This window comes from Cheilinus undulatus, linkage group 21 (assembly GCF_018320785.1).
Source record: "Cheilinus undulatus linkage group 21, ASM1832078v1, whole genome shotgun sequence".
NCBI classification, from domain to species: domain Eukaryota; kingdom Metazoa; phylum Chordata; class Actinopteri; order Labriformes; family Labridae; genus Cheilinus; species Cheilinus undulatus.
This window is the reverse complement of record NC_054885.1, coordinates 36,741,615-36,768,103: the sequence shown is the minus strand read 5'-3', so window position 1 is coordinate 36,768,103 and position 26,489 is coordinate 36,741,615. Positions and strand designations below refer to the sequence as shown.

Here is a 26,489-nt window from a genome sequence, read left to right as displayed (position 1 = left end):
CACTATATTTATTCTTTTTGTTAACTTGTATGATTGGACAATTCATATCACATAATGATTTAAATACTCTTAGAAATTCATTATAAGCTTTATTAATATCCTTTTCTTTATATATTATGTCCCAGTCGTAGTTCATCAAGCCTCTTTTTAATTTTTCCATAGATTCGTTTGTCCTTACCCGTTTAAACTGTGTTCTACTGTACTGAGATTGTATTTTATATTTGTTGTAAATTACAAATACTGGTAAGTGGTCAGTAATGTCATTTATCAACAATGCACTTGCTGTATTGCTATCAATGACATTGGGGAAAATATTATCAATCAGTGTTGCACAGTGAGAGGTAATTTGACTTGGTCTGGTGATTCTGGGAATTAAACTGAGACTGTACATAGTGTTAATAAATTCATCTGTCCTCATGTGCTTGTGTGGATTTAGAAGATCAATGTTGAAACCTCCACAGATAAACATGTCTTTATGTTGAGTATTAGAGAATCTTTTTTCCATCTGTTCTTTAAATATATCTATATTAGGGCCAGGGGCTCTATATATGCAGCTTACAATCACATTTTTCTTTTTTTCCATTAATATTTCTATAGTTACACATTCTAGTAGATTTTCAGCCACTGTTGACAAGTCTACCACCGCCTTATATTTAATGCTCTTGTTCACAAACAAAGCCACACCACCTCCAGACTTGTTTTCTCTATTCATGCAAATCATTTCATATCCCTCTAGGTTGAAGTCTGTACCCTTATCATTCTTGATCCAAGTTTCTGATATTGCAATAACACTGAAAGGCTGTTTTAATTGACTGAGGTAGTATTTTATGCTGTGGAAGTTGGCATACAAGCTTCTGCTGTTAAAATGAATTACTGATCATTTCTCTGTAGTCACAATATTTCTGTTGAATTGTTCATCAGTGTAATAGTGGCAGTTGTTGTTTATATTAAGAAAAAAATGTTGTTACCAGGATCGATGTTGTTTTCAATGTCCTGTGAGTGATGCTCAGTGTACTGAAAAGTAGTTAGTTCAATATTGTCATATTCAACAGTCCGTTGTAGTAAACGTCTTTGTTCGGGCAGTGTAGGGGTTGTGACTATTGTCTGTTAGTCAGCTGTATACCTGCTTGGTGTTTATGATTCCTTCGGTGGTTTTGGTGTGCTGGTGCGTGGATGATAGTGATGGGAAGTTCGGCTCTTTTCAGAGAGCCGGCTCTTTTGGCTTGGCTCCGAAAGAAGAGCCGGCTCTTTCGACTCCCGAACGGCTCTTTATTTAGGATCTTTTGTAGCCCTATATTTTAACTTAATTTTGCAAAAAATAATGGTTAGTGTGTTGAATGCCCTTTTGCATTCAGTGATTTTATGAGAAGTCTTATAATTGCCCAATTTTGTACATTTATTCTGTTACAAAACCATTCTTAGGTTTAGCATTTAAATTCCACTGGTTAGGGTTAGAATTAATGCCGAACAGATGTATACAGGTTTGCACATGCGCAGTACAAATCGGGTTTCCAGGACGGATCGGGAAACGACACCCCCCTCTCTGTTTTCAAATAATGGTATAATCCTTTATCCTCACTTGTGATTGGCCACATGGCCGCCATGCTGGCCAATCAAAACAAAGTTCTGACCAGAGGTGGGGCTGAGCACTGTGAGAGCTAAGCTGCGAAAGGAAAAACAACTGGGAGCCGGCTCATCTGATTCACTTCAAAGCATCGGCTCTCAGAGCTGCAGCTTTTGCTCATGACCCATCAGTAGTGGATGAATGATCCGTTTGTCGTGTCCTAAATAGGCAATCTCTCCTCTCTTGCTGCTCTCAGCTCCGGCATCAGCTCCCTCCTTCTCCTCCTTACTGTGTCTGTGAAATCCTCGTTGATGTAGATCACCTGCTCCAGATGTAGTTTCTCGATCAGGACCTTCTTCACCTTTTCCTCCATCGCAGCCCGGGTCTCTCCCGGTGATTCTGCTATCCCGTCTATCACCAGGTTGTTGCACCTGGACTGTCCCTCCAGATACTCCATTTTATCAGTGGCAGCCAGCAGAGTGTCACAAACTTAAAGACATCCGACTGCACTGCATTGCAGCGTTTGGCTTCCTTGGCGTTATCAGTTTTTAAATCGTCAGCATCTTTTTGAGTAAATTGCAGACTTGTCTTTATCTCCTGCAGTTCCTTTGATAAGGTATCCAGTCTGGTGTTAGTTGAATCCATTAGGGGAGAGTGGGGTGATTTGTGCCAACGGGGAAGTAGTGCCACCCCTTGTTTCTAGAAAACCATAGAAGAAATTGGTCATGTGACAACATATTTTTTTAAGAGCCATCCATTTTACTCATCCTGCAAAAAAGAGGGACACATGGCAGTAGAGGTAAGCACGTTTTAGCTCAAAAACTGTTTTTTGCCTTTCAAAGTAAAATTTCTATGATCAAGGTTTTTTGATTGTTGTGTCTGAACAATTGTGAACAAGTTTGAAAACATTTCACACGTTTTAGTGCTTTAGTCGGCTACACAATGAGTCTAAACAGTTAGCATGATGTTAGCTCTAAACTGCTGGATCATGCTAGTTTCTTTTTAAATAATGGGGCTGGGGGGATTTGTGCCAAAGGGCCTGGGTTAAGTTGTGCCAGTGGCACACCCACAAACCCAGAACCACAACCACACAACCAGGCCCAAATACCCACAAATCCAGACCCACACACCCAGAGACACAAATCCCAGACCAACAGACCTAGACCCTAACCCACACACCCTCTCACCCAGATCCACATACCCAGACACACACCAACACACCCACCCTCATAAATTCACACAATCACACATGGAGACCTACACACCTAGGACCCAGCAGAGAAGGGCCATGAACAGCTGGAGAAGTGAGGAGATGGGCCTCATCAGTATTTGATTTACTTGCCATTTGTTTAAATTATCTAACACTGATTTCAGTTTTGAGTTTGCACTGTTATTAAAGAGCAGCTTTATTCAGTTTTTAACTGACCTAAGTCACAATGAGATGTTCAGAAATTGGCCTAAATCACTATTCGTAAATGTTACATAACTGACAGACAGCATTCTGTGTATTTCAACAGGCATCTATTGCCAAAGCCTTGTTGCCTGAAATGATTCACAGATATCAATATTGTGTATTTAATTTTTTTTGTGTTTTCCCACAAACTAGAAAATATGACTTATGCCATTAGTTTAATAGGGTGACGATATCTAATAAACCTTAAATGAGTAATTTTAAATCATATTTGTCTTGCTTTTATATAGCATTACCGTTTATGAGATTAAAATGTTCTGTTTTACTTTAATTATCTTCAGTAATCACTGGCACAATTTACCCCAACGTATTCTCCCCAGAGGCACGACTTACCTCGCACCGGGGGCAAGTTGTGCCACGAGACCACTTTTTTTGCAAAAGCTATATTTCTAAAACAGTTAATTTCAGATCCAAAGTTATTGTTCCCAGGGATGCACCACATCCTGAAATATATGTACGTACTTAAGTTGGAGGCGTTACTGTCATGGTCTCACTTTAAAGTCACTCTGAGTAAAAACTGGCAGAATTCACCCCACTCTCCCCTATCGTTTTCAGGAAGCTTTTGAAATTGTCCTGTTGTTGTTTCAGCACCGCTGTAAACATCTCCTTTTGTTGCTGTAGAAGTTCGTTAACTTGAGTGAGTAACACGTACTCCTCATCCGGCTTCATATCTGCTTTTGAAGCTTTTGGAGGCATTCTCAGGGTTTGGTTAGCTGCTCTCAGTGTGTTGCCAAGAGTTCCTCAGCTGTTGATAGCTGCTGGTCCGCTATCTGTTTCGGTAGCTGTTAGCTGTTTGCTAACCAGCTAGTTAGCCTAGCTTCTAGCCCCGCACTTTTGCCTCCAGTCCTTTGTTCGCAATTAAAATACAATGTCTTTGGTCAGGTGGAGTTTTATCTTGATCTCCGGTTTTGCTTTGTGTCCTTTTTTTCAGGCCAAGTTGCCAGAAAGTCCCTAAAGCCATGTTTCCACCAGGGGGTCCGGTTTGATTCAGTTTGGTTTGGTACACTAAACCCCAAAATAGTTCAGCTGAAAGTGCTTTTTTAAAAAATAAACTACATTTTAATGACGTTAACTGCTGTCATCCTCAGCTGATGGAATACGTGTACAGAGACGGTTTGAGTCGTAACACTATGTTAATATGTGAGTATATCTAGTCTAGAACAGTTTATACGACTAAGTATGAAAGTTTAGAGCTGTACTGTGAGAATTCAGCACATTAAAAATAAAGTAAAAGTTCAGCTGGTGTTAAAATCAAGCTAGATTAAGTCAGAAATCTGAGGTGCGCTGATCTCCTTTTAAAATAGTCTGCAGCCTGAAGTTTTACGAGCCCGTTAAACAACCACAGACCGATGTTTTCACAGGTTATCTAACATAAGAAGGAGATTAATAACTAGTTACAGAAAAGGCTTCATATTCACAAAACTTCAGCATTAATTTAGTTTCATATCCATCACAGATGGATCAGGCTGATGTGAGCCTTTGGGCTCTACTATTTGTTCTTAAAATCAAGTCCAGATAAACGTCAGGAAACTTGATTTGGGGCCCGATATCAATATCCATAGACTAGGAAACAGTTTGGATCTCCATCGAGTCCGAATATTTCCCATTGAGGCAGATATTAGTCCATTTTTCTCCCGTTTCACCCATTTCTCACAGCAGACTTCCTTGTTTGAGGTGAGCAGTTGAATCACGCACTGACGTGACGTCAGTGCAGCCCCTATTGTTGTGTTTGTAGCTCCACCTTTTTGGTACGGTTAGGTAAGATTGGGACCCTTTCTCTATGGAAACGCCAAAAAAAGCGTGCCGTACCGCACCGAACTGAGCCAGACCGCTTGGTGGAAACGACCTAAAAGTTGCCAGAAAGTCCCAAAAAAAAGGTCTCTGCACATCTGAATAACGTTAGTTAAACTTGGGACTCTTCACTGACATGTACAGACTAACTCCTGTTTCTTTGAAACAGGATTTGGTGTGGAACCAAGGAAAGCTGTTGCTGTGGATGCAGTGGAAGATGAAAACAAACCATCTCCTGTAAAAAGACAGTCAAACATACAGAATCACATTCTGACCTCTGCACCCTTCTAAAACAATGATCCACAAACAGCCTCATCTATACATGCACCATTACTTACTGATTCACATCTAAGATGTTATTTAACTGGTTAACATCTGATTCCAAGCAGTTATTTTATATTACTAATCACTAATGACAGCGCTCTGAAAACTGTAACTTAGTGCCTCTGAGACCTGGACCCTGGGACCCTTTATCGCTGCTCCTCACCTCATTTATTTGATTAACTGGATTTACAACAAGCTGATCATTTAATTCAGGTGCACTGAAGAAGACAAGCATCTAAACATGCAGAGTGGGGGGGGGGGGTCTCCAGGACCAGAGCTGAGAACCACTGCTTCAGCATAATAGATCTAATAGTAGTAGCCTAGCTGCATAATGTTGACCAAAAAACTAGTTTTTCACAACTAAAATATATAAAAATATTTCTTTAAACATCAAAAGACACTTCTTTACATATTAATGTACATGCACATGTTTTTATTTATGAAGTTATTTCAGTTTAATCATGTGAAATAACAGTGTCTAACTTACCAATCTCTGGCACCACATCCTGTGCAGTTTTGACTCCAAAATATGATGCCCCCCCCCCCATAAAATATATGTGATATTACATCTAAAAAAGAACACCAAAGGTCTATAGGGGGGAGTGTAATGACAAAAAAAACTGGTTAGTTAACTTTTCATGCTGACAGCAGAGCTCCAGATGAACTAATGACAGGAAGAACTCATGGAGAGGAAGAAGAAGAACGTAAAACTGTTCACCTCTCAACACAGTGCTATTTCTAAATATAAAAGAAGAGAGGAAAAACACCCTTTATTATGCCTTCACTTACTTTTTGGCACATCAGGGTGGGCCTCATCCTGTTACAGGAAATCACACAGACTCTTTAATAGTTTGTGTACTTCACCTTGTTAAATATGATTATAGCTTGGAATTAAAAATAAAAATAAGGTACATTTAAAAAATCTGCAGCTGACTGACGTTAAAGGACGTGAGGAAACAAGAAAAACAGACCTGATGAGGGAATGACTGTGTAATGTTAATAAGGATAATAATAATAATTGGGGGTGTTACAGTGTGTCAAAATGAAACTGAAAGTCTGTTTCTGTCCTATAAAAAGGATTCCTGTTCAGGTTCTGTTATTTTTGAGGAGCCACAGCATCAAGAGGTAAGACGTTTTTTTTTTTATCCTCATGCTGTTTATCTTCTGGTTTTCTTTTCGTGCTGATTTTTCCTGTCAGAAGTTTATCCTATCAGCAGCTCTTTAGACTTTTAAAAACGTAGGTGTTGATTTGTCACTTTTCATCTCTTTGTTTTGGAGGATTTCTTTAATTTAGTGTAGAGCTTTTACTGTCAACCCTCTTACTTTTTCTCATTGTTATCCTTCATCTAAACTAATGAAGAGCACATTAGCACGCAGACTGGTACCAGGCCTCAGACCGTGGTAACGTGACAATGTTCTCCCCCTTTTTGATACACTCTTTGTTTTGATATTGTCACCATTAGGTATGACTTAATACCGGGAAAAACACTTCTGACATGAAATATACGGTGGCGTATTGCATTCACTTGAAAATAAAAAAAAATCCTCCTGTTTTTACGACGTAACTATCTCGTAAAAACAGGAATTTATTTTTTTTTTAATTTCCAATTTTTATGAGATAATATCTCGAGCAGTGGAGGAGGCATAGTTTTAGTGGATACAGATATCTCCTGTTATTCAGAACATCCTGTTCTCCTAAAGATTACAAAGCAGCATTGTTTCTGAACACAGGATCAGCAGCATTATATTCTAACTCTGAGTTTCTGTTAGCCGGTAATTGCCAGTCATTGGCCGGTAAAAAGGGCGGAAGTCCGACAGATAAAAAAATAACCGGTCAAAATGTCCAGCAGAAAACATGCAAATGACCAGATAAGTAAATACTGAATACTTGCATATTATATTTTGTGAAACCTAGAATATATGTTGCGAGAATACGTTAATATAAACTAAAAGTTGCCTGATCTAACTACATCTACTGTCCTGCAGTGCTGGGGTTGTTTATCTCCTCAGACCGCAAGCACATGGCTAATTATGTATGCACGATGACGTCAAAGCGAATCTGTCTTTCTACTGCGCCTGCTCATTACTGCTGGAGACTCTGCAACAGTCTATGCTCTGCAGGGAAAGTTTGACCAGAGCTTTCGCATAAAGCAGAATTTTAATCTAAGTGAGTGTTTTCCTGGTTAACCAAAGGCTTAATATCATCAGCGGTATGGAGGGATTTTGAGTATGTCATCGCTGTGAGTAATGAAGAGGCTGAATCAAAGGAAACGGGACAACTGAGCATCTGAAACACCGATGCAGCAGCAGAGAGAGAGGGGCCCACGCTGGCTAATTAGCAGAAGTAGTCTTGGATAAGCTGTTAATGAGAGGAGGACTGGACCGGATCTGCTGTGGAGCTTTTGTCTTTTCGGGACTAGTCCAAATAAACCAGGATGGTTGGATTTACTGGTTTATTGGAGGTTACAGTGATATCATCATAGAGACTGATCCCAGACAGCACACAAACGTCTGGATCTAAAAGTCTTAGAGGACATCATTAAATTTCTTATTTTACTCCTAGCTAAACGATATTTAGTTATAATTCACATTTAAGACACTGATATATCAGTTTTTCTTTCTCCAGCTAAAAACTACTCAAACTGATTAATCAACCATCACAGCTGCAAGGTTTTAATTTAAATAATCTTCTTGTTGTGTTCTTTTTTAATACAGACATACTGTCTGATGTATTTGTGCACATTACAGCATGATGAAGGTCAAGGCTGTCCCATCATCAATGGCCGGTACAAGCACTCTACAAACAGGGCATCAACCACGGACACAGGTAACTGTGCAACATTGTGCAAAACCCTATTATAATAACTGGTAATGTATTCAAGAAAGAATTTCTTAAAGCCATGGCTTCTTCCTATAATTTCAGGGGATCTCTGCAGAGCCTGTTCAGGACTTGGTTGTGAAGAAACCTAAGCCATCTGCCAGGAGTGTGTGCAAGTCAACGCTTTATGAATCATACACAGGATAGAGTCATTACTGTTGCACTGTCACACAATTTGCTACTGTTTTTGTGTGACCAATTTGAAGTTTTAAGTAAAGTGATGAATGGCCATTTTAACGCTTTTGTTTTGGAATTGTCATTTCAGTTGATTAAAAAATCTAATAGACTTTGTAATTAATATTAAGAGTAACAAACCAATCAGAAAGGACATGCTTTTGAATAGCTTCAGAACTTTCTACTAGCTTTTGAAAAGAGAGAGGTGGGGACTAAGGACAGATTTGTCCACTTTCTAGTCCGTCTAGGATGATACTCATCTGTAGAATATGGATTTAATCCATAAAACTCTAAAAATAAAGGGCAAAGAGAATTTTTACATTTGTTTGAATAAGATTTTCAAAGCTAACTTTGTAGCTTTACTCATATCACAAGTGGTTGTGTGATGGCATCAGATTAATTGGCTTACATTTTTTTTAATCACATTTTTCACTCCAGTCAAAATCAGTCAAACATTTTGACAGCACTATTTAAAATACTTGCTTATTTATGCTTGTTTTTTTTTCCAGGTCCCCTCCCTGATCCCTCTGTGTTGTCCCTTGGAGAAAAGTTTAAGAGCCAGACACCCCAGCCACTCGTATCCTCACTGCTGCATGACCTGCCTGAGCTGACACTGGTTGAATCCAGGTTTGGACTTGTGCCACAAGGTTCACCTCTTTAGTATCAGTGTCCTCCTGTTGTAGCCACAAGTCATGTCAAACACTCAGATGCCCCAGTATTTCCCAGACTTCCTATGGTAGCAAACTCCCCAGTGCTGTCCATTTCTTATTTTTGGAGAGCCTGACTGTCACTCCAGAGACTGCAGCTATGATTGAGGAGGGGACACAAGAGCAGTCTGAGTGCCAGTTATGGAGAGAAATGCGCTAGCCCAGAGTAACAGCCAGCAGGTTCTGTGAGGTTTGCCACCTCTAGGGGGGAGTCCTCTGGTCAGGCACTGGCAGCACGCATACTGAAGGGAGGTAGACAGACTGGTGCAATGAAAAGGGGCCTTGAGCGTGAACCCCAAGTGCTAGGACAGTACTCAAAACTGTTCGATGTAAATGTCTCACCCTTTGGCTTTGTAATTCATCCTGATGCTCCTCATCTTTGAGCCAGCCCAGATGCAAAGGTGTTTGACCCAAATGTAAGTCCTACCTTTGGGCTTGCTGTAATCAAATACCCAGACATCCTTAACATCTCTGAAGCAGGGCATGTAAAATGTGTAAATGGTCTGCCAAAACTCAAAAGGAATCATAAATACTACTGGCAGGTTCCAGGTCAGCTAGCAGTGACTGGACTGAGCTGGTGCGATTTCATCACTGATGCTGAAGAGGACATTACAGTTAAGATAGTGTGGAGGGATGATGAATTTATCAGAGAGATGAAAGAGGCTAGACCTCCACTGTTTTGGCACCTTCATGGGTGTGTCTCCAAAAAGCTAAATGGTAACTAGGTATGGGCTGAATGCAGACATGATCAGGTGGCTAGAGGGATACACAATACTATTTACATCATTATTGGCAGATATTACCTTAAGAAAGTAGTCATCCAGTGTTGGCAGATATGAAAACTTCTGATTTTTCAGCCAATATATCAGCTCTGAATATCAGTGTCTACTGTTTTTAAACAATTTGCTTGATATGATACTTTTTTTTTTTGTTTTTTTTTTGGGTGTATGTGTAATTTATTTACTGGAGTTTTAGGCTGTTCTTCATCATTTTTTCAACCTGTTGGTGTGTTTCAAGGGCTAAAGTTTTAGGTCTGAATAACATTGTACATATCAGTATCAAAATCAGTATTTACTGAAATGGATTGATAAAGAGCAGCTTTTTCGTAGATATCTACAAAAATATTTCTACAATCCTATGTGGCTGTTGTCTTGGTTCTGTACAAAACCAACAGTCTTGCACCTGAGACTATGATTTAAAGGCTAGGCTACATTGATTAATTTGTATTAGCTTCTACTGTTTTTAGGCATTCGCAGCTCCAGTGTTTTGTGCTTTTTACTTGTACATAGTAGAGCTTTATTTGGATAAAAACGTTCATTTTTCAGCTGTAATGGTAACTGGAAACAAAATTTTGTCTCCTTAACCAGTCCAAACTTACCTTTGTCTAAGCCCCTGTATGCATATATATATATATATATATATATATATATATATATATATGATGATTTTCAAGTGTCATGATTTTGACACAAATAAACTTAGAGTTTGCTGGAGTGACTTGTCTTGGAAAGGTCTATACATATAAAAAACACATTTACACAAATTCTTTAACTATAACTGTTAAGTTTATATACTGTTTTTGAATTTTTTTAAAAACATACGATTTACAACAAATGTGAAAAATGCAACAAATGAATGACACAATGTGCATTAAGTTTACTATCTCAACCCATCAAACTTTCACATCAATTAGCACATATAATTAAATCTTCATATTTACACCATGTGTGTATCTCAAGGCAGTTATACAATTAGTGCCCTAGAACTTGAAAATATAAAAAAGGCACAGAAACATCAGAAATATGTACATTAAGTATCATTAGTGAAAAATAATCTCCATGCACCATCTCAACTTTTTAAAAAGGTTTTACAGGTTTAAATGAAGTGTTAAACACTAATGATAAATTTTCTATTGTTTTAGTCTTTCTTCATATTTTTTCTCACAGTTAGGAAGCTGTTGTTTGTTGTATGTTAATTAAGTTCGGTAGCTACTTTGTGTGTACGATGCAAACTGATGAAAGTCTAGAAGTGAAAAGTCACAAACGTGTTTTTTTTTTCCCCCCCAAGTTAGACAGTATGACCGAATTATGTCTGGGAAATATTAATGGTTCAGCATTTAAAGATATTACCTGTTTTGTCCTCAAAGATAATCAGTGTCCTGTATGCTACAGAGCTCGATGGCACAGGTATGTGGCCTCTCAAATCAAGTGGTCCCTGAAAGTTGGTCATCAGGCAGCAGTTGGTCTACAGCTGGTTGTCTGTTGCAGACAGAGTTAAAGGAATGGTAGTGTCTCATATGTGATACTCTCTGAAATATATCAGCTAACACTTTCTTTTTCAGGCCTGCAGCAACACGACAACAATACAGCAAAAATTAATCAATTAACTGTAACCTGCGCTGTGGGCTGGGGGAAGTGAGACAAGATATTCTGCCTTTTTCTGTGCTTTTGACCAATAAACAAGAGATGCTGATAGTTGAATAGCTTCCAAGAATGCCAGAATAACCTCTTGTGAAGGAAATCTTGTGTAGAAGCGGATGTCCTCTTCAGAGACACAAAACTGTTGGAAAAGCAACTGGTCCAGTCTCAGTGGTTTAAGCTCCGCTTCCAGTCTGTGAACTGCAGCTTCCAGCATCTGAATGCAGACAGAAGCAGCATCCAGTACCTGTTAGAGATTTGGGTTGACAAAAGAAAGAAAAAAAAAAAAACATCAGACACATGGACAAATTTTGTGTGCCATCTATCATTAACATTAACCTATCTTTTTTTTTTTTTTTTACATTGATGAACAGGAGTCACATAAAATGTATTTTAATTAAAAGTCCATATTGTTATCCATATATCTTTTTACTCTTGTAATATATATACATTTATTGTAGAGTGGTGTTGATGTTTTTAATGATCTCCACTCAAATCGTCCCACAAATCAAAATGTCATACTTTACAGAAATGCATAACTTGAAACGCACCTACTGATTAGTTTAAAGTCAGTTGGAGACCTAATGAAGGTACAAAACCTAAAATACGATGTACACACGGTATATAGACGGCAAATAACAGCCAAACTATTAGAAGAAAGACATACTGTTTCATTATGCATCAACATACCTGGAGTAGGAGCACAGGTTTGGTCATGATCAGCTGACACAGTTACCGCAGGTAGGAGCTCCTCCTCAGTCCGGCTCTCTGTCTGTGACGGGTCAGGACGGATGTCATGCCCCAGCTGTGACTCTCCCCAGTTATTCCACTGAAAACAAGAAGGCACAGCTCCGATTTTCAGCCGCTTTCTCTCACCACCGATGCTAGCCGCGGTGTCGTCTTCCTCAGTGGAGTTCCGGCTTCATACGAAGGTACTCCGTGAAGAACATTGAAGTCTGGACCTTTGTCGTGGCGAAAAGGCTGAATCCACTTTCTTCTCTCAGCCAAATCACTGGGGAAGCCGCGAAAACTTAAATAATGCTGGCGCTGTTTGTTAAATGTGCTGAAAGGCACACTGCAGTGACACTTTGACTTAGCTTGAGCCATTGTTCGTTCGTTAGCTCGCTAGCCAGAAGTCGTCCAAACCAACGCAGACCGCTTCCGGGTCACCAAACCCGTCTATGCTCTCTACAGAGACAGCAACACTGCCGCCCAGCGGCGCTGTACCACACGTGAATATTTATGCTCTAATCTAATCTAATCTAATCTCTTCAAAACTACGTGATGTTTGTCTCAAAAATAAATGCGCGTGCCGGTTGATCCACAAACGCACTTTCAACAATTCACAAGCAGAATTGAAGATTTGCAAATGATGAATGCACACACAAAGTTAAAAAACACGTGTGGAAATCATGGATATATTTGTGGATCTGAAAAACACGTGTAAATCATGGATATATATTTGTGCATAATTTTGAGACAAATCTCTTCCCATAGAAGAGACCCCCTCCTGTAGACTGAATACATGTGCAGAGTTCAGTGGAGGTGTTGTCTTTGTTTTGATGATCTTTTTAAGGAAAGGAAATGAAAGCATGAATCAAAACCATTCAGGAGTGACATATGCAGTTTGAACTCCTCAACAATGGGGATGAAAACATGAAAATATCTGCACATACATCAGTGCTCAGTCAGCTTTGAATTGAAGAAGTGCTGTCACTGATAATGCATTCATCATTCACATCTGGTGTATAACCTGGCACCTTTAATACCTGTTTTTTCATCCAAGAGTTGGCTGCAGCTTCTGTACAAGGGCTGCGCTCTGCAGACTTCCATCTTCACATGCCAGGCTTGTCTGAGTAAAGGATTTAATTGGTTGGGTAGGTCACATGATGGATGCTACAAGAAATGCAGCACCATTTCATATAAACTAGAACATCACAATAAGCCCTGTTAAAAAAAGAAACTGGTTATTATTTGATTATTTATGGTAGGTCCAGCTGCAGGGGAAAAAGTCTTCATGAATGGCAGTTAGCATTGATTGTGTATGGATGCAGGATTGTCCACATCTGCATCACAATGCATTGTGTAAATGATCGTTTTCGAAACCTCTAGTGCATAAACTGCTGGTCATTCATGTGATTCTCCTCACTCAGCTCTAAAGATGATTGTGACTCCATTGCTTCAGGAACTTTGTGGTCTCTGTTAAAAGGTGTTAAATATTTGAATATAAAGATGAAATTGTATCTGATCATTTAAAAGTGTTGATGTTTACACTGCGTTCCAAATTATTATGCAAATTATGTTTTTCTCTGATTTTCCTAAATAGTCAGTGCAAATGATAGTATTATTTTCAAGTCATCAACCGTTAGAGCATAATTCAGATTTTATTAAACAAACCTTCCAATGATAACTATTTTTTATTCAAAAATAAAAAACTCAAAATGCACTGCTCCACATTATTATGCACACCAGAGTTTCAAAACATTTTATAGGTTGTGAAGAACTGAAAATGGTCATTTGTTGAATTTGATGTGAACTGCCTCCCACCCTCATAGATCTTTAGCTTGAGGATGCTCCAAAGGTTCTCAGTAGGGTTGAGGTCAGGGGAGGATGGGGGCCACACCATGAGTTTCTCTCCTTCTATGCCCATAGCAGCCAATGACACAGAGGGATTCTTTGCCCCATGAGATGGTGCATTGTCATGCATGAAGGTAAATCTGCTACAGAAGGCACTGTTCTTCTTTTTGTACCATGGAAGAAAGTGGTCAGTCAGAAACTCTATATTCTTTGCCAAGGTCATTTTCACACCTTATGGGACTCTAAAGGGGCCTATGATTCTGGCCCAGCACATGACTCCGCCCCCTCCTTGCTGACATCGCAGCCTTTTTGGGACATGGTGGCCATCCACCAACCATCCACTACTCCTCCATCTGGACCATCAAGGGTTGCACGGCACTCATCAGTCAACAAGACTGTTTGAAAATGAGTCTTCATGTATTTCTGGGCCCACTGCAACTGTCTCTGTTTGTGAGCATTGGTTAGGGGTGGCTGAATAGTAGCTTTATGGACGACCACAAGCCTCTGGAGGATCCTACACCTTGAGGTTGGTGGGAATCCAGAGGCACCAGCAGCTTCAAATACCTGTTTGCTGATTTGTAATGGCATTTTAGCATCTGCTCTCTTAATCTGATGAATCTGTCTGTCAGAAACCTTCCTCATTATGCCTTTATCTGCATGACCCATCTGTGCTCTGAATCAGACACAAATTTCTTCACAGTACGTTTTCCTGAAATATCTAATGTTTTCATACCTTGTGCAAGGCATTGCACTATTTAAGGATTTTCAGCAGCAGAGATCCTTTTACTTTCCCATATTGCTTAAACCTGTGGCCTGCTTAATAATGTGGAACATCCTTCTTAAGTAGTTTTCCTTTAACTGGGCTCACCTGGCAAACTAATGATCACAGGTGTCTGAGATTGATTTCAGTGATCCACAGTTCAGTTTAATTCAGTTTAATGAAATTAATTAAAAACTAAATGTTTATGACACTAAAATCCAATTTGCATAATAATTTGGAGCTCAGTGTATAAAGAGGCCCTGGTTAAAAGGGGCTATTTCAGCTATTTCTCCCAGCATGCCTTACAGTAATTGTCAGTGCTTTTTGTTGCATGTTTTGTTTAAATCCCATCACGTATTCTGCCAATTTTTTTTTTTTTTCTGATGCAGGCTTTTGTGAACAGTATTTCCTCTTTTTTGCATCCTGCTGTAATACTCAAGTATTTTTTAGCTGATTACATTCCTCTTACTCTGGTATTTTTGCAGAAAGGACCAGTGCAGCTCCCCGTCACGTAAAGAGCAGAAGAGAGCTCAGTACAGGCAGGTGAAGGCCCACATGCAGAAGGAGGATGGACGAGTCACTGCACACGGCTGGAGCCTGCTCAGCAAATATAAGGTAGGACATGAAGAACATCTAAATGAATGATTATTCACAGGATTGGAGGGAGAAAATTTGTTTTAAATCTACATCTTTGCGTGTGTCCTCAAACAGGTGGCCAATGGCGGACAAGTAGAGAACAAGATGAACTTACCTGTGCCAGTGTACTTGAGACCTCTGGATCAGAAAGATGCTTCTATGAAGGTAAAACACCTACAGTGGGTACAATCAGCAGGTAGTGAAAGTTAGACATTTATAGCCTGATTCTGCTTTGTTTCCCAGCTGTGGTGTGCTGCAGGAGTCAACATGTCTGGAGGGAAAGCATCGTCAGAGCTCAGTAAACAGACGAAGGGTTCTCAGAGCAGCCTGGATCAGTTAGAGCAGGAGAGTAAGGTGGGTGTTATTTTCAGTGTTTATAATGCTCAAAGAGGCATTCACTCAGTAGGTTTAGAAAGATTTAAGTCAAATTTACCTGCCTGATTTTATTTTTCTACCTGCAGAAGGAGAAAGGGGAGCAGGAGAAGGAGCTGGTGGTTCAGGATGAGACGTCCAGCAGGGTGTGGGTTTGCACCAGCACGCACTCCTCCACCAAGGTGATGGTGCTGGACGCCAGTCAGCCCTCAGACCTCCTTGATAGCTTCTATGCCTGCAACACCCACGTGGTCTGCATTGCTAGTGTGCCAGGTAGGATTATTAAGTTATTCTGACTTAAACTGGGCTTTTAAAATGCATGTTCAGCTGGAATGGTGTTGAAACCGTAACCAAAGCTCACTGTGCAACTACAACTTCGAACTGTTTTTGTATGTTCTTTACTTTTAATTATACTTCACAATTTCTTTTCCACTCAATCAGCGTTGCATTTTCTGACTGTAAACATGTATTTTTTTGTTCTTCCAGGTGTCTTAGAGACTGATTATCCTGCAGGAGAGGAGGTTCCCCAGGACCTTGAGGCTAGCCAAGGTGACGGCGTGTCTCTGGCCGGCAGTGTGGCCAGTGTGGGCTCAACAGGCAGCGACGGTGCCATGGCAGCAGAGGGAACCACCGCCATCCCCCAGACAGCCTCTTCAGGTGTCAGCGACCAGCCAGCTGAGCACAGCGGGATCTCTGGCTCAGGTAGATGTCTGCAGGGATAATATCTGATAGAATATACGCAGTAAACATCACAGTGATAACACTCAATGTCCAACCAGGTTACTGGAAAAGACAGCTTATATTCCTGCAGGTTTTATATTTTACTGAATTTATACCTCCTCTTATTAACCTCCACAGTGGAGCTGTCGAGAGAGACCAGTCCAACAGAAGACGGCGTCCCTACAGCCGAGGAGGCCACAGAGGCGACAGAGGCTAACGCTGGCGTGGGCGAAGAAGGAGAGGAGGAACAGGCAGTGGATCCAAACCAGCCAGGGATCTACACCGAGCACGTGTTCACCGATCCAATGGGGGTGGGACCCACAGACCCCTCACCTGCTGACACCCAGAGGTGAGCTATCATCAACTAGATCAGGGGTTCCCAAACTTTTCAGCCTGTGACCCCCAAAACAACGACATCAGAGATCGGGGACCCTCACCTTGCCTTGAGGGGGATAACAATGTTGCACAAAGCATCATGAATAGAACTTGCAGTTTTATAACTTCACATTTAAGCCCAAATATCACTTATAGCCACATTTTATTTTAAATTGAACTCTTTTAACAATGTTTTTACAATAATATATAAAATGTATGATTTCAACTCACATGAAATTTCTCTTTGTTTTTTGGAAAGCATTCTGCAACCCCCATTCACTGTCTTGCGACCCCTCTGGGGATCCCGACCCCCACATTGGGAACCACTGGTCTAGATAACGAGGAAAGTGTTAATCAGCTGAAGACGTTTGCTTCTGGATTTCTATTTATTTCACTGCTCATCAGCAAGCTTTGCATCTGACATTGGCGATCTTCCACAGAGCCATTGGTAGGTGTGCAGGCTAAAATGTATAAATTTGAGGATATCCAGAAGCCACACCCACTTCTCTGGACCTGAGTTCATCAGAGATGGGCTGACCTAAAGTGAAAAAGAGTGCTATGGTCTGACAAATCCACATTTAAAATTGTTGATGAAATAATGGCAGTCCAGTCCCCTGGACTACAGAGGAAAAGGACGATCCAGATTGTTAGCAAAATTAAAAAGACAGCATCTGTGATGGTGTGAGGGTGTATTAGTGCCCATGGCATGGGTCACTAGAACGACTGAGAGGTTCATACAGGTTTTGGAGTAACATACACTTCCATCCAGATTAGTTTTTTTCAGGGACAGCCCTGCATATTTCAATGAGACAATGCCAAACTACATTCTGTACAACATCATGGCTTCACAGATAGATAGATAGATAGATAGATAGATAGATAGATAGATACTTTATTAATCCCGAGGGAAATTTCAAGGCATCCCGTAGCAGCTTAAAGACACTTACAGACATCTGACATGACAGGAAAAACACAGAAAAAAAAAAAGTAGAGCAGTAAAAGAGGGTAGGGCTTAGACTGGCCTATCTCTAGGATGGTGCATTATGAAATGCAAAATATGAAAACAAAAACCCTGTAGAGCAATTTCAGATGTTCATCAGGCCGGAATGGGAAAGAACACTTTCAATACTTTGAGTTAACTGTCTTTAGTCTATAGACATTAACAGAGTTTTAGAAGAAAAGGTGATGTAACACAGCGATAGACATGCTCCTGTCCCAGCTTTTTTTGGAGCATGAGTCAGGCATTAAATTTAGAATGTGTGTGTATTAATTAAGGATGACGTTTACTAGTTTGAACATGAAATATCTTGTCTTTGGGCTGTATTTAATGAAATACAGGTCGCTCATCGCTATATTCTGTTTTATTCACATCTACACAGTGTCCCAACTTTTTTTGGAATTTGGGTTTTTATTCTAAGCAACAACAATCATTCTTGGTTTCACTGTTCTTCAAGCAGACGGCCAGTGGGATTTAACCAACTACCACCTGCTGGATCTGGGCCGGCCTCATCACTCTATCCGCTGCATGACGGTGGTCCACGATAAGGTGTGGTGTGGCTACAGGAACAAGATCTACGTGATCCAGCCCAAGGCCATGAGGATAGAGGTACAGCCATCACTGACTTTGTTAAACAATGAAATAATCTTCAACTTAACGTTTAATCAAACACAACATCGTCTGGATGTGTCTGAGCAGAAGTCGTTCGACGCTCATCCTCGTAAGGAGAGTCAGGTCCGGCAGCTGGCCTGGGTCGGAGATGGGATCTGGGTGTCCATACGTCTGGATTCTACTCTGCGCTTGTTTCACGCACACACCTATCAGCACCTTCAGGACGTAGACATCGAGCCCTACGTCAGCAAGATGTTAGGTATGCTCACTTTTCTTCAATCCATAGCTCTCCTCTGACTCCTCAGCCCTGTTTTTACTCACTCCTCTATGGGAATAACCACCAGCTACAGCTTAGAAAGGAGACTGATCGTTATAAAACACTGATCAGCTCAGCCTGATTAAGGTGAAAACAGATCTCTGGAGCTGAAATATCCTTGTGTGATCTTGACTTACAGGTACGGGTAAATTGGGCTTCTCCTTTGTGAGAATCACGGCGTTGGTGGTGTCCTGTGGCCGTCTATGGGTTGGGACAGGAAACGGCGTCATCATCTCCATCCCGCTGTCTGAAGGTAAAACACGTCAGAACTCTCCCGTATGTTTGCCAGACGATCGACCTCCTGGAGTGTTGCTCTCTCATTCTGTCTCCTCGGTGAAAACTAAACTTAATCTTCTCTGTTTCTGCCATCAAAGATCTGTTTTTAGAGACCCTTAGTTTCATCCAATGAGGGTTGTTGACTAACAATTTTAGTCAAAACACTGCTACCAATGGGGCAAGAAAATTTAAAACACTTTAAAAAGGTAAAACATGCCACCTCCATAGAGTCACAGACAATTTAATCGCCCTTTTTCAGATATTTTTGACTGTTTTCAAGCAGTTCAGACCTTATTTTTGTGTTTAAATCTTGAAATAAAATGCTTAATTTAGGGATGCACAATATTGGATTTTTGCTGATATCCGATTTGCCGATATTTACAGATTCATTTTAGCCAACGCTGAAATCGATACCAGTATTTAAATATGTTTAAGAAAATAAAAATTCAGTCCTTTGAACACAATTTTAGGTTTGAGGATGTTTCTTTGAACACACTTTAAAGTTTAAAGAATGAGAATGAATAAAGCAAAAGATCTCAACTTACACAGGTCTGTTGGTTCAGCCTAAAACTCAAATTTACTAATTTTTTATTTAAGTAAACTAATTTATTAGTACATACGGCCAGCTTTTTCAGTTTATATAAGCTAATATGCATGGCCCAAATATTGGATGTAAATATCAGCAAAAATTTTGATACCTGCCAATACCGATATTTGGCTTTTTTTCAACTAATATCTGCCTATACCGATATCTAGCCAATAATATTGTGCATCCCTATTAATAATAACACAAATTCAATATTAATACCTTATTCTTCTTCATTATCTTCAAAAAACGTGTCATTTTTAAGCCAAATAAAGCATTCCAATTAAATCTTCCTAAATATGTGTCAGAATTTTCTGATATAGGGCCATTGGAGCTGTAAAGTACTGTCTCTCCTCGGATCCCATTCATTTCTAGAGGCTGACCCCCACTTCCTGCTTTGAATAGGCATTCAGGATCATGTGATTGCAAACAACCAATCATATCCTTTGGGAAAGTCCCTAAAAATCCAAAGCTTGACAGGGGTAGCAACAGTAACCAAGGGGTGGGGCTTAGCAACATGGTGACATCACAAAGTCTATTAGTGAGATTCAAGGATCAAAGCCAAGTAGACTTGGTAGTCTACAGAAAAATTTCATAAACACACATTGATCTACAACAGAGTTTGAAGGCAAACAGAGAAAGCAGTTTGAAGAACAAAATTTTCTCTTCAGCCACTAAACATTTTCTGTTTTATTGAATTTAATTGCAACATCAATGGAACATTGTAGAAACTATATGTATGTTGCACAGGCCGAGCAGTCAGTAGAGATGCCTTACCAACACTCCCATTACCAAGGGAGGTCATATCATGGAAGGCATCAAAACTGGCAGGCTAATGACAACCGGTCCAGCTATCAACAGCAGAGGAACGCTCGAGAAAGTCGGCCCCGGTGTCAACAGCAGCAGAGAAGTCATGACAGTCGGCCCCGCTATCAACAGCGGCAGAGAAGTCATGACAGCCGGCCCCGATATCAGCAGTGGCATGGTTACACAGGCCATGAATATGGTCCAGATGCTTGGTATCAGCCAAGTTGGTCTGTTGAGCAGGGTCTCCGTAATCACCTGAGCTCCGTGAAGTATCAGCTTCAAAAGGAGAAAAATGCCAGGTGGCATGCGGAGCATCAGACCAACATTGAAAGGACCATGGTTGAGAGGGCAGAAGAGGAGCTAGAGAAGGAAATCGTCAGGAGAACTGCCTGTGAGGAGGAAATAAAAAGACTCAGAGAGGAACTCGGAAATTTGAGTCTGAATAAAAACTCAACACAGGATTCAAATGAAATGGAGCTCCTGGCGATTGTCAAGAAACAAAACGACATGCTCCAGGACCAAAACAATCAAATACAGGAACTCCAGTGTCAGCTCCAGGACAAAGCCTCCAAAGAGACACTGGAGGATGAGACAAACAAAAACCTGGCCTCCCAATTAGTCATTCAGCAGAGTGCCAATAGAGATCTGACCACAAAGGTGAATGAGCTCCTCCAGCAAATAAAGACAAAAGAAACAGAAACCAAAATGCTGGAAAACAGAAGCTCAGATCTACTCAGCCAGCTAGAGGCTGAACAATTGGAAAATAAAGAATTACGGAGAGAGCTTCAGGAAGTCAGGCTCCAGCTTGGTCAAAGAATTACCAGAGAGCAGGAGGTGACTGAAATTCATGAAGCAGAAAGAAAGGAGCTGACAAAGGTAGTGATGGAGCTCACAGAAGAAGCCGAAAATAGAGAGCGAGCTCACGCCATCCAGCTGGAGGATCTCAGGACAGAACTGAAGGATGAGGCAAACAAAAACCTGGCCTCCGAATTAGTCCTTCAGCAGAGTGCCAACAGAGATCTGACCAAAAAGGTCAACGATCTCCAAGAGCAAATAGAGCTTCTGCAGAGCCAGAAAAAAGAAACAGGCACCAGAATGATGGAAAACAGAAGCTCTGATCTACTCAGCCAGCTAGAGGCTGAACAATTGGCAAATGAAGAATTACAGACAGAGCTTCAGGAAGTTAAGTCCAAGCTCAGTCACACCATCTCCAGAAATCAGGATGTGACTGAAAGGCTTCAAGCAGAGATGGAAGAGCTGGCAAGGGAAGTGATTGAGCTCAATGAAGAGGCCGAAAATAGAGAGAGAGCGCACGCCATCCAGCTGGAGAAGCTCAGGACAGAACCGAGGGACCAGACAAACAGAAAGCTGGCCCCCCAGTTAGTCCTTCAGAAGAAAAAAGAAACGGACTCCAAAATGCTAGAAAACAGGATCTCAGATCTACTCAGCCAGCTAGAGGCTAAACAATTGGCAAATGACAAATTACAGAAAGAGCTTCAGGAATTTGAGGTCAACCTTGGTCACAGCCTTACCAGAGAGCAGGAGACAAATTCAAGGCTTCAAGATGCGGAGGAGCTGGTAAGGGTATTGATTGAAGAGGCCGAAAATAGAGAGAGAGCACACACCACCCAGCTCTTTAGACAACGGGAGTATAAATACCAGTGAAAGTCCCCAGCTGAAGGAGAAGCCATTAATGGACCTGATGGAGCTTCCAGAAGAGGCCAAAAAAAATATAGAGATGTTGACCCCCATTTAGCTGGAGGAGCTCAGAGGAGCTGAGAAGAAAACCAGTGAATGTCAACTTCCAGCTCAGGAAGAAAAGATCTCTGCGTGGCGAAAATTCAAAATAGCCCTAACTCCAAAATGTCTCCACAAATATAAACATTTGTAGAATAGAGTGGTGCAGGAATGAGTCCTAAAACGCGGAAGTAAGTTAGCATTTTAGCCCTTCCGGTTCCCTCGTCTGAAAGTCTATGGGAATTTTGAATGCGTTTTCGGTTAAATGCCTAAAATAAGGTCTGTGGTGAACGCAAGTTCAGGAGAGTTAAACGTTTTATCCTACGACATAAAATACATCTGAAACGTGCCCCACCTTTGAATTGTGTATCTTTTCACGTCTTAATAAAGGCGGTTGCTAAAAGATAGCTAACAAGGACTACATAGGTCATCATCCGAAGCGCGGCAACTGAGCCGTTCAGTTGTATCCACGGGTGATGACGTAAATTCAGTCGACTGTGTTGTAGTTCAATATAGCATGACATTAGCTTTTTACTGTCGCCAGTTCAATTAACGAACCAGAAATGAATCTTATATTATCAGTTTATGAAGATTATCTTTACGAACAAAACGTTTAAGTTTCATAAACTTTTATCAGACACGGAGCTTATTTTCTGCAATAATCCAAAAACCCATTGAAAAATTCCATAGGCTTGGCGCTGAGGGAACCCATCTAATGCTAACTTCCGGGTTTGCCTACAAAATTATATCACGACCACACCACTCTATGGGCCAGAAATGGAGTGACTCCAGCTTCCTCCACATCAAAAAAAAGGACAAAAAAAAAACAATTACCCACAATTTAAGACAGAACAAAAATTCAAATTAAAACAAAACAAAATACCCCTCCCTGAGCTGCCACCTTAACGTGGTGGAGGGGTTTGCGTGTCCCAATGATCCTGGGAGCTATGTTGTCGGGGGCTTCATGCCCCTGGTAGGGTCTCCCAAGGCAAACAGATCCTGGGTGAGGGACCAGACGAAGCGCGGCTCATAGACCTCATATGGCAGAATGGCAGGAAGGACCTAGATCTCCCTTGCCTGGACGCGGGTCACCGGGCCCCCCTCCTGGAGCCAGGCCTGGGAGTGGGGCTCGATGGCGAGCGCCTGGTGGCTGGGCTTGCACCCATGGCGCCCAGCCGGGCACAGCCCGAAGAGGTAACATGGGTCCCCCCTCCCATGAAGGGGCCATAGAGGTCAGGTGCAGTGTGAGCTGGGCGGCGGCCGAAGGCGGGGACCTTGGCGGTCCAATCCTCGGCTGCAGAGGCCGGCTCTGGGGACATGGAATGTCACCTCTCTGGTGGGGAAGGAGCCTGAGCTTGTGCTTGAGTGGTACCAGCTAGACATAGTTGGGCTCACCTCGACGCACAGCTTGGGCTCTGGAACCAGTCCTCGTGAGAGGGGATAGACTCTTTTCCACTCTGGAGTGGAATAATGACTGAAAACAGCATTTCCTCCAGGATTAAATCCTAACAAGTCCCCAAACTCTGTTCAAAAACCCTCAACTGCTTTAAGAGAAGTCATATTCATTAGGGCTGTCAAACACTTCAAATATATGAACACAATTGTTCTTGACTACACCTATGCTATATGTATATTTTTGTTTTTCCATTATCTCAGGATTAATTTACTTACTGTCCAGGACATTTTTCAAGCTTCAAAACCATGTTGTTACCTTTTATCAACACTATTAGAATTTAAATATTGAATGCTACTGTCTTACAGTTTTTCTCAGTCGCTTTGGTACATTTCTCAGATCAGAATTGAAATTCTCAAAGCTACTCGTTCAATCTTCACATCATTGTGTCACTTGTGCACATCAAAAAAAGCAGTTTCTCATTTTTTTGAACAAGTTGCAAATGCTTTGGTACATCCATGCAAATGATTGTGTACAATTCTTTGCGGTTTCCTACATTATCAGTTGCTTATGTCATGTTGATCAAAATGTATTCTCATGGGTCTCTGTTGAATAGTCTCACCCTCCACAACATTTAGGCATTAGTTCATCGCATCAGTCTTTACATGCAAAATGGTTGAACATGTTGTCATAATATGTCAAGCATGTTTCTATGCATTTCCATTAGTCTTTTTTTTTTTCTAAATCTGTCCTGAATTGGTAAATTGCTCCCAGGTGAATCTGGACTTTCTCTAACGAAAGGGAAATGTGTGAAGCATTGGATCAACCAATGACCAATGAATTTGATGATTGAGGAATTTTCTCAGCATGGAGATGGGAAGTATATGATCACCACATACACAGATGACCCTTCTGGCTAACATTGATATAGCGTGTGATGACATCACAGCAGATATCTGCAAAGACGTGCCGCCTCACGGAGCTGCAGACAAAGATGGGCTGTTGTTTTCCCGCCTTCTCTTCTTCTTCTGCTGTTGCTGATTCTTCTACTCCTTTTTCTTCTATTGTTTTAACTGAACAGTTGGCAACCAGGCGCATTACTGCCCCCACGACTACAGTGTGTACCACAGTTATGAGTCAGTTGTGCCGGTTTCTGAGGTGATTGTGTTTCTCACTGCAAAGGAACCGCTACAGGGCTCGAATGGAAGCGAGCCGAGACCACCCTATTTTGGTGATCTCGACCCGCTTGTTTTGTCCTGCATCCAAGTGCGATTGCTGTGTTCACATATGTCCAAACGAACCGGACTTTAGGGGGGGCGCTCACTGTTTCGGAACAACTGCTCCAAACGAGCCAGGTGTTAATACACCCTAAAAGAGCACCAACGAGGGCGTTTATTAAAGCTTTTCTACCACATGGGTAAACAAGAGAACACTTTTCTGGCGATTTTTCAAACGTTACGTCACCAGGGTGGGCGATCGGCTCCCCGCTACCTGTCTGAGTCTAACAGTCGGTGGAAATGCACTTTGATTGGGAATTTTGCGGTGAGAGAACTCTGTTTTAGTAGTAAAATATTTTCTGTTTTATCTTCATTTTAAGCTAAATTGACTTTCTGATGGTGTTTTTCCCCCTTACTAATTTGAAAGTGACTGATCATTTCCATAAATCCTGCCTGTTTTACCTTTTCTATTCATCCATGCCCCAGATTTCTCTGAATGCATGTTCAAACACAAAGCACTACTTGTTGAATAAAAGACAACCACGCTGCCATGGAGACAGGTCTCACGGTCACAGTGTAGCTCATACGACGCTGTTTACACCGTCATTTCACACATCTCTCATAGAGGGAAATACATGAAGCTGCTCTCTCTTTTCCTTGTTTCTTCCTTCTTCTCTCCTCCTCTTTCACTGTCTTGTCCTCTGCTGTGGTATAAACTTTCTGTTTATTACCTGTTTACTACAGAAGTGATCTATGGAGTGTTTTATGTGGAAAATGAGCTGAAAAAATGTCTGAGTTTGTTTATGCTTTGTGACAATGAATGGATGCCTCCTTTATATGGCGAGAGATTTGTCTCAAAATGATGCACAAATATATATATCCACGATTTACTCGTGTTTTTCAGATCCACAAATATATCCATGATTTACACGTGTTTTTTAACTTTGTGTGTGCATTTATCATTTGCAAATCTTCAATTCTGCTTGTGAATTGTCGAAAGTGCGTTTGTGGATCAACCGGCACGCGCATTTATTTTTGAGACAAACATCACGCAGTTTTGAAGAGATTCACACACACAAGTGGAGCATAGATATTCATTGCATAGATATTCGTTGGACGACTTCTGGCTAGCGAGCTAACGAACGAACAATGGCTCAAGCTAAGTCAAAGTGTCACTGCAGTGTGCCTTTCAGCACATTTAACAAACAGCGCCAGCATTATTTAAGTTTTCGCGGCTTCCCCAGTGATTTGGCTGAGAGAAGAAAGTGGATTCAGCCTTTTCGCCACGACAAAGGTCCAGACTTCAATGTTCTTCACGGAGTACCTTCGTATGAAGCCGGAACTCCACTGAGGAAGACGACACCGCGGCTAGCATCGGTGGTGAGAGAAAGCGGCTGAAAATCGGAGCTGTGCCTTCTTGTTTTCAGTGGAATAACTGGGGAGAGTCACAGCTGGGGCATGACATCCGTCCTGACCCGTCACAGACAGAGAGCCGGACTGAGGAGGAGCTCCTACCTGCGGTAACTGTGTCAGCTGATCATGACCAAACCTGTGCTCCTACTCCAGGTATGTTGATGCATAATGAAACAGTATGTATTTCTTCTAATATTTTGGCTGTTATTTGCCGTCTATATACCGTGTGTACATCGTATTTTAGGTTTTGTACCTTCATTAGGTCTCCAACTGACTTTAAACTAATCAGTAGGTGCGTTTCAAGTTATACATTTCTGTAAAGTATGACATTTTGATTTGTGGGACGATTTGAGTGGAGATCATTAAAAC

General features: G+C 41.1%; 1 protein-coding gene across 1 annotated transcript; it reads left to right on the top strand.

Annotated features, from left to right (window-relative positions):
• Nucleotides 1-12,738: 12,738 nt before the first annotated feature.
• LOC121503952 (C-Jun-amino-terminal kinase-interacting protein 3-like) lies at nucleotides 12,739-19,260 on the top strand. Its single transcript, XM_041778574.1, has 11 exons — nucleotides 12,739-12,767; nucleotides 15,149-15,278; nucleotides 15,375-15,464; nucleotides 15,543-15,653; nucleotides 15,767-15,944; nucleotides 16,158-16,373; nucleotides 16,530-16,702; nucleotides 17,172-17,214; nucleotides 18,224-18,372; nucleotides 18,463-18,634; nucleotides 18,831-19,260. The coding sequence occupies exons 1-11, from the start codon at nucleotides 12,739-12,741 to the stop codon at nucleotides 19,085-19,087; spliced, it is 1,548 nt and encodes a 515-aa protein (XP_041634508.1). The 3' UTR covers nucleotides 19,088-19,260.
• The last annotated feature ends 7,229 nt before the right edge of the window (nucleotides 19,261-26,489 follow it).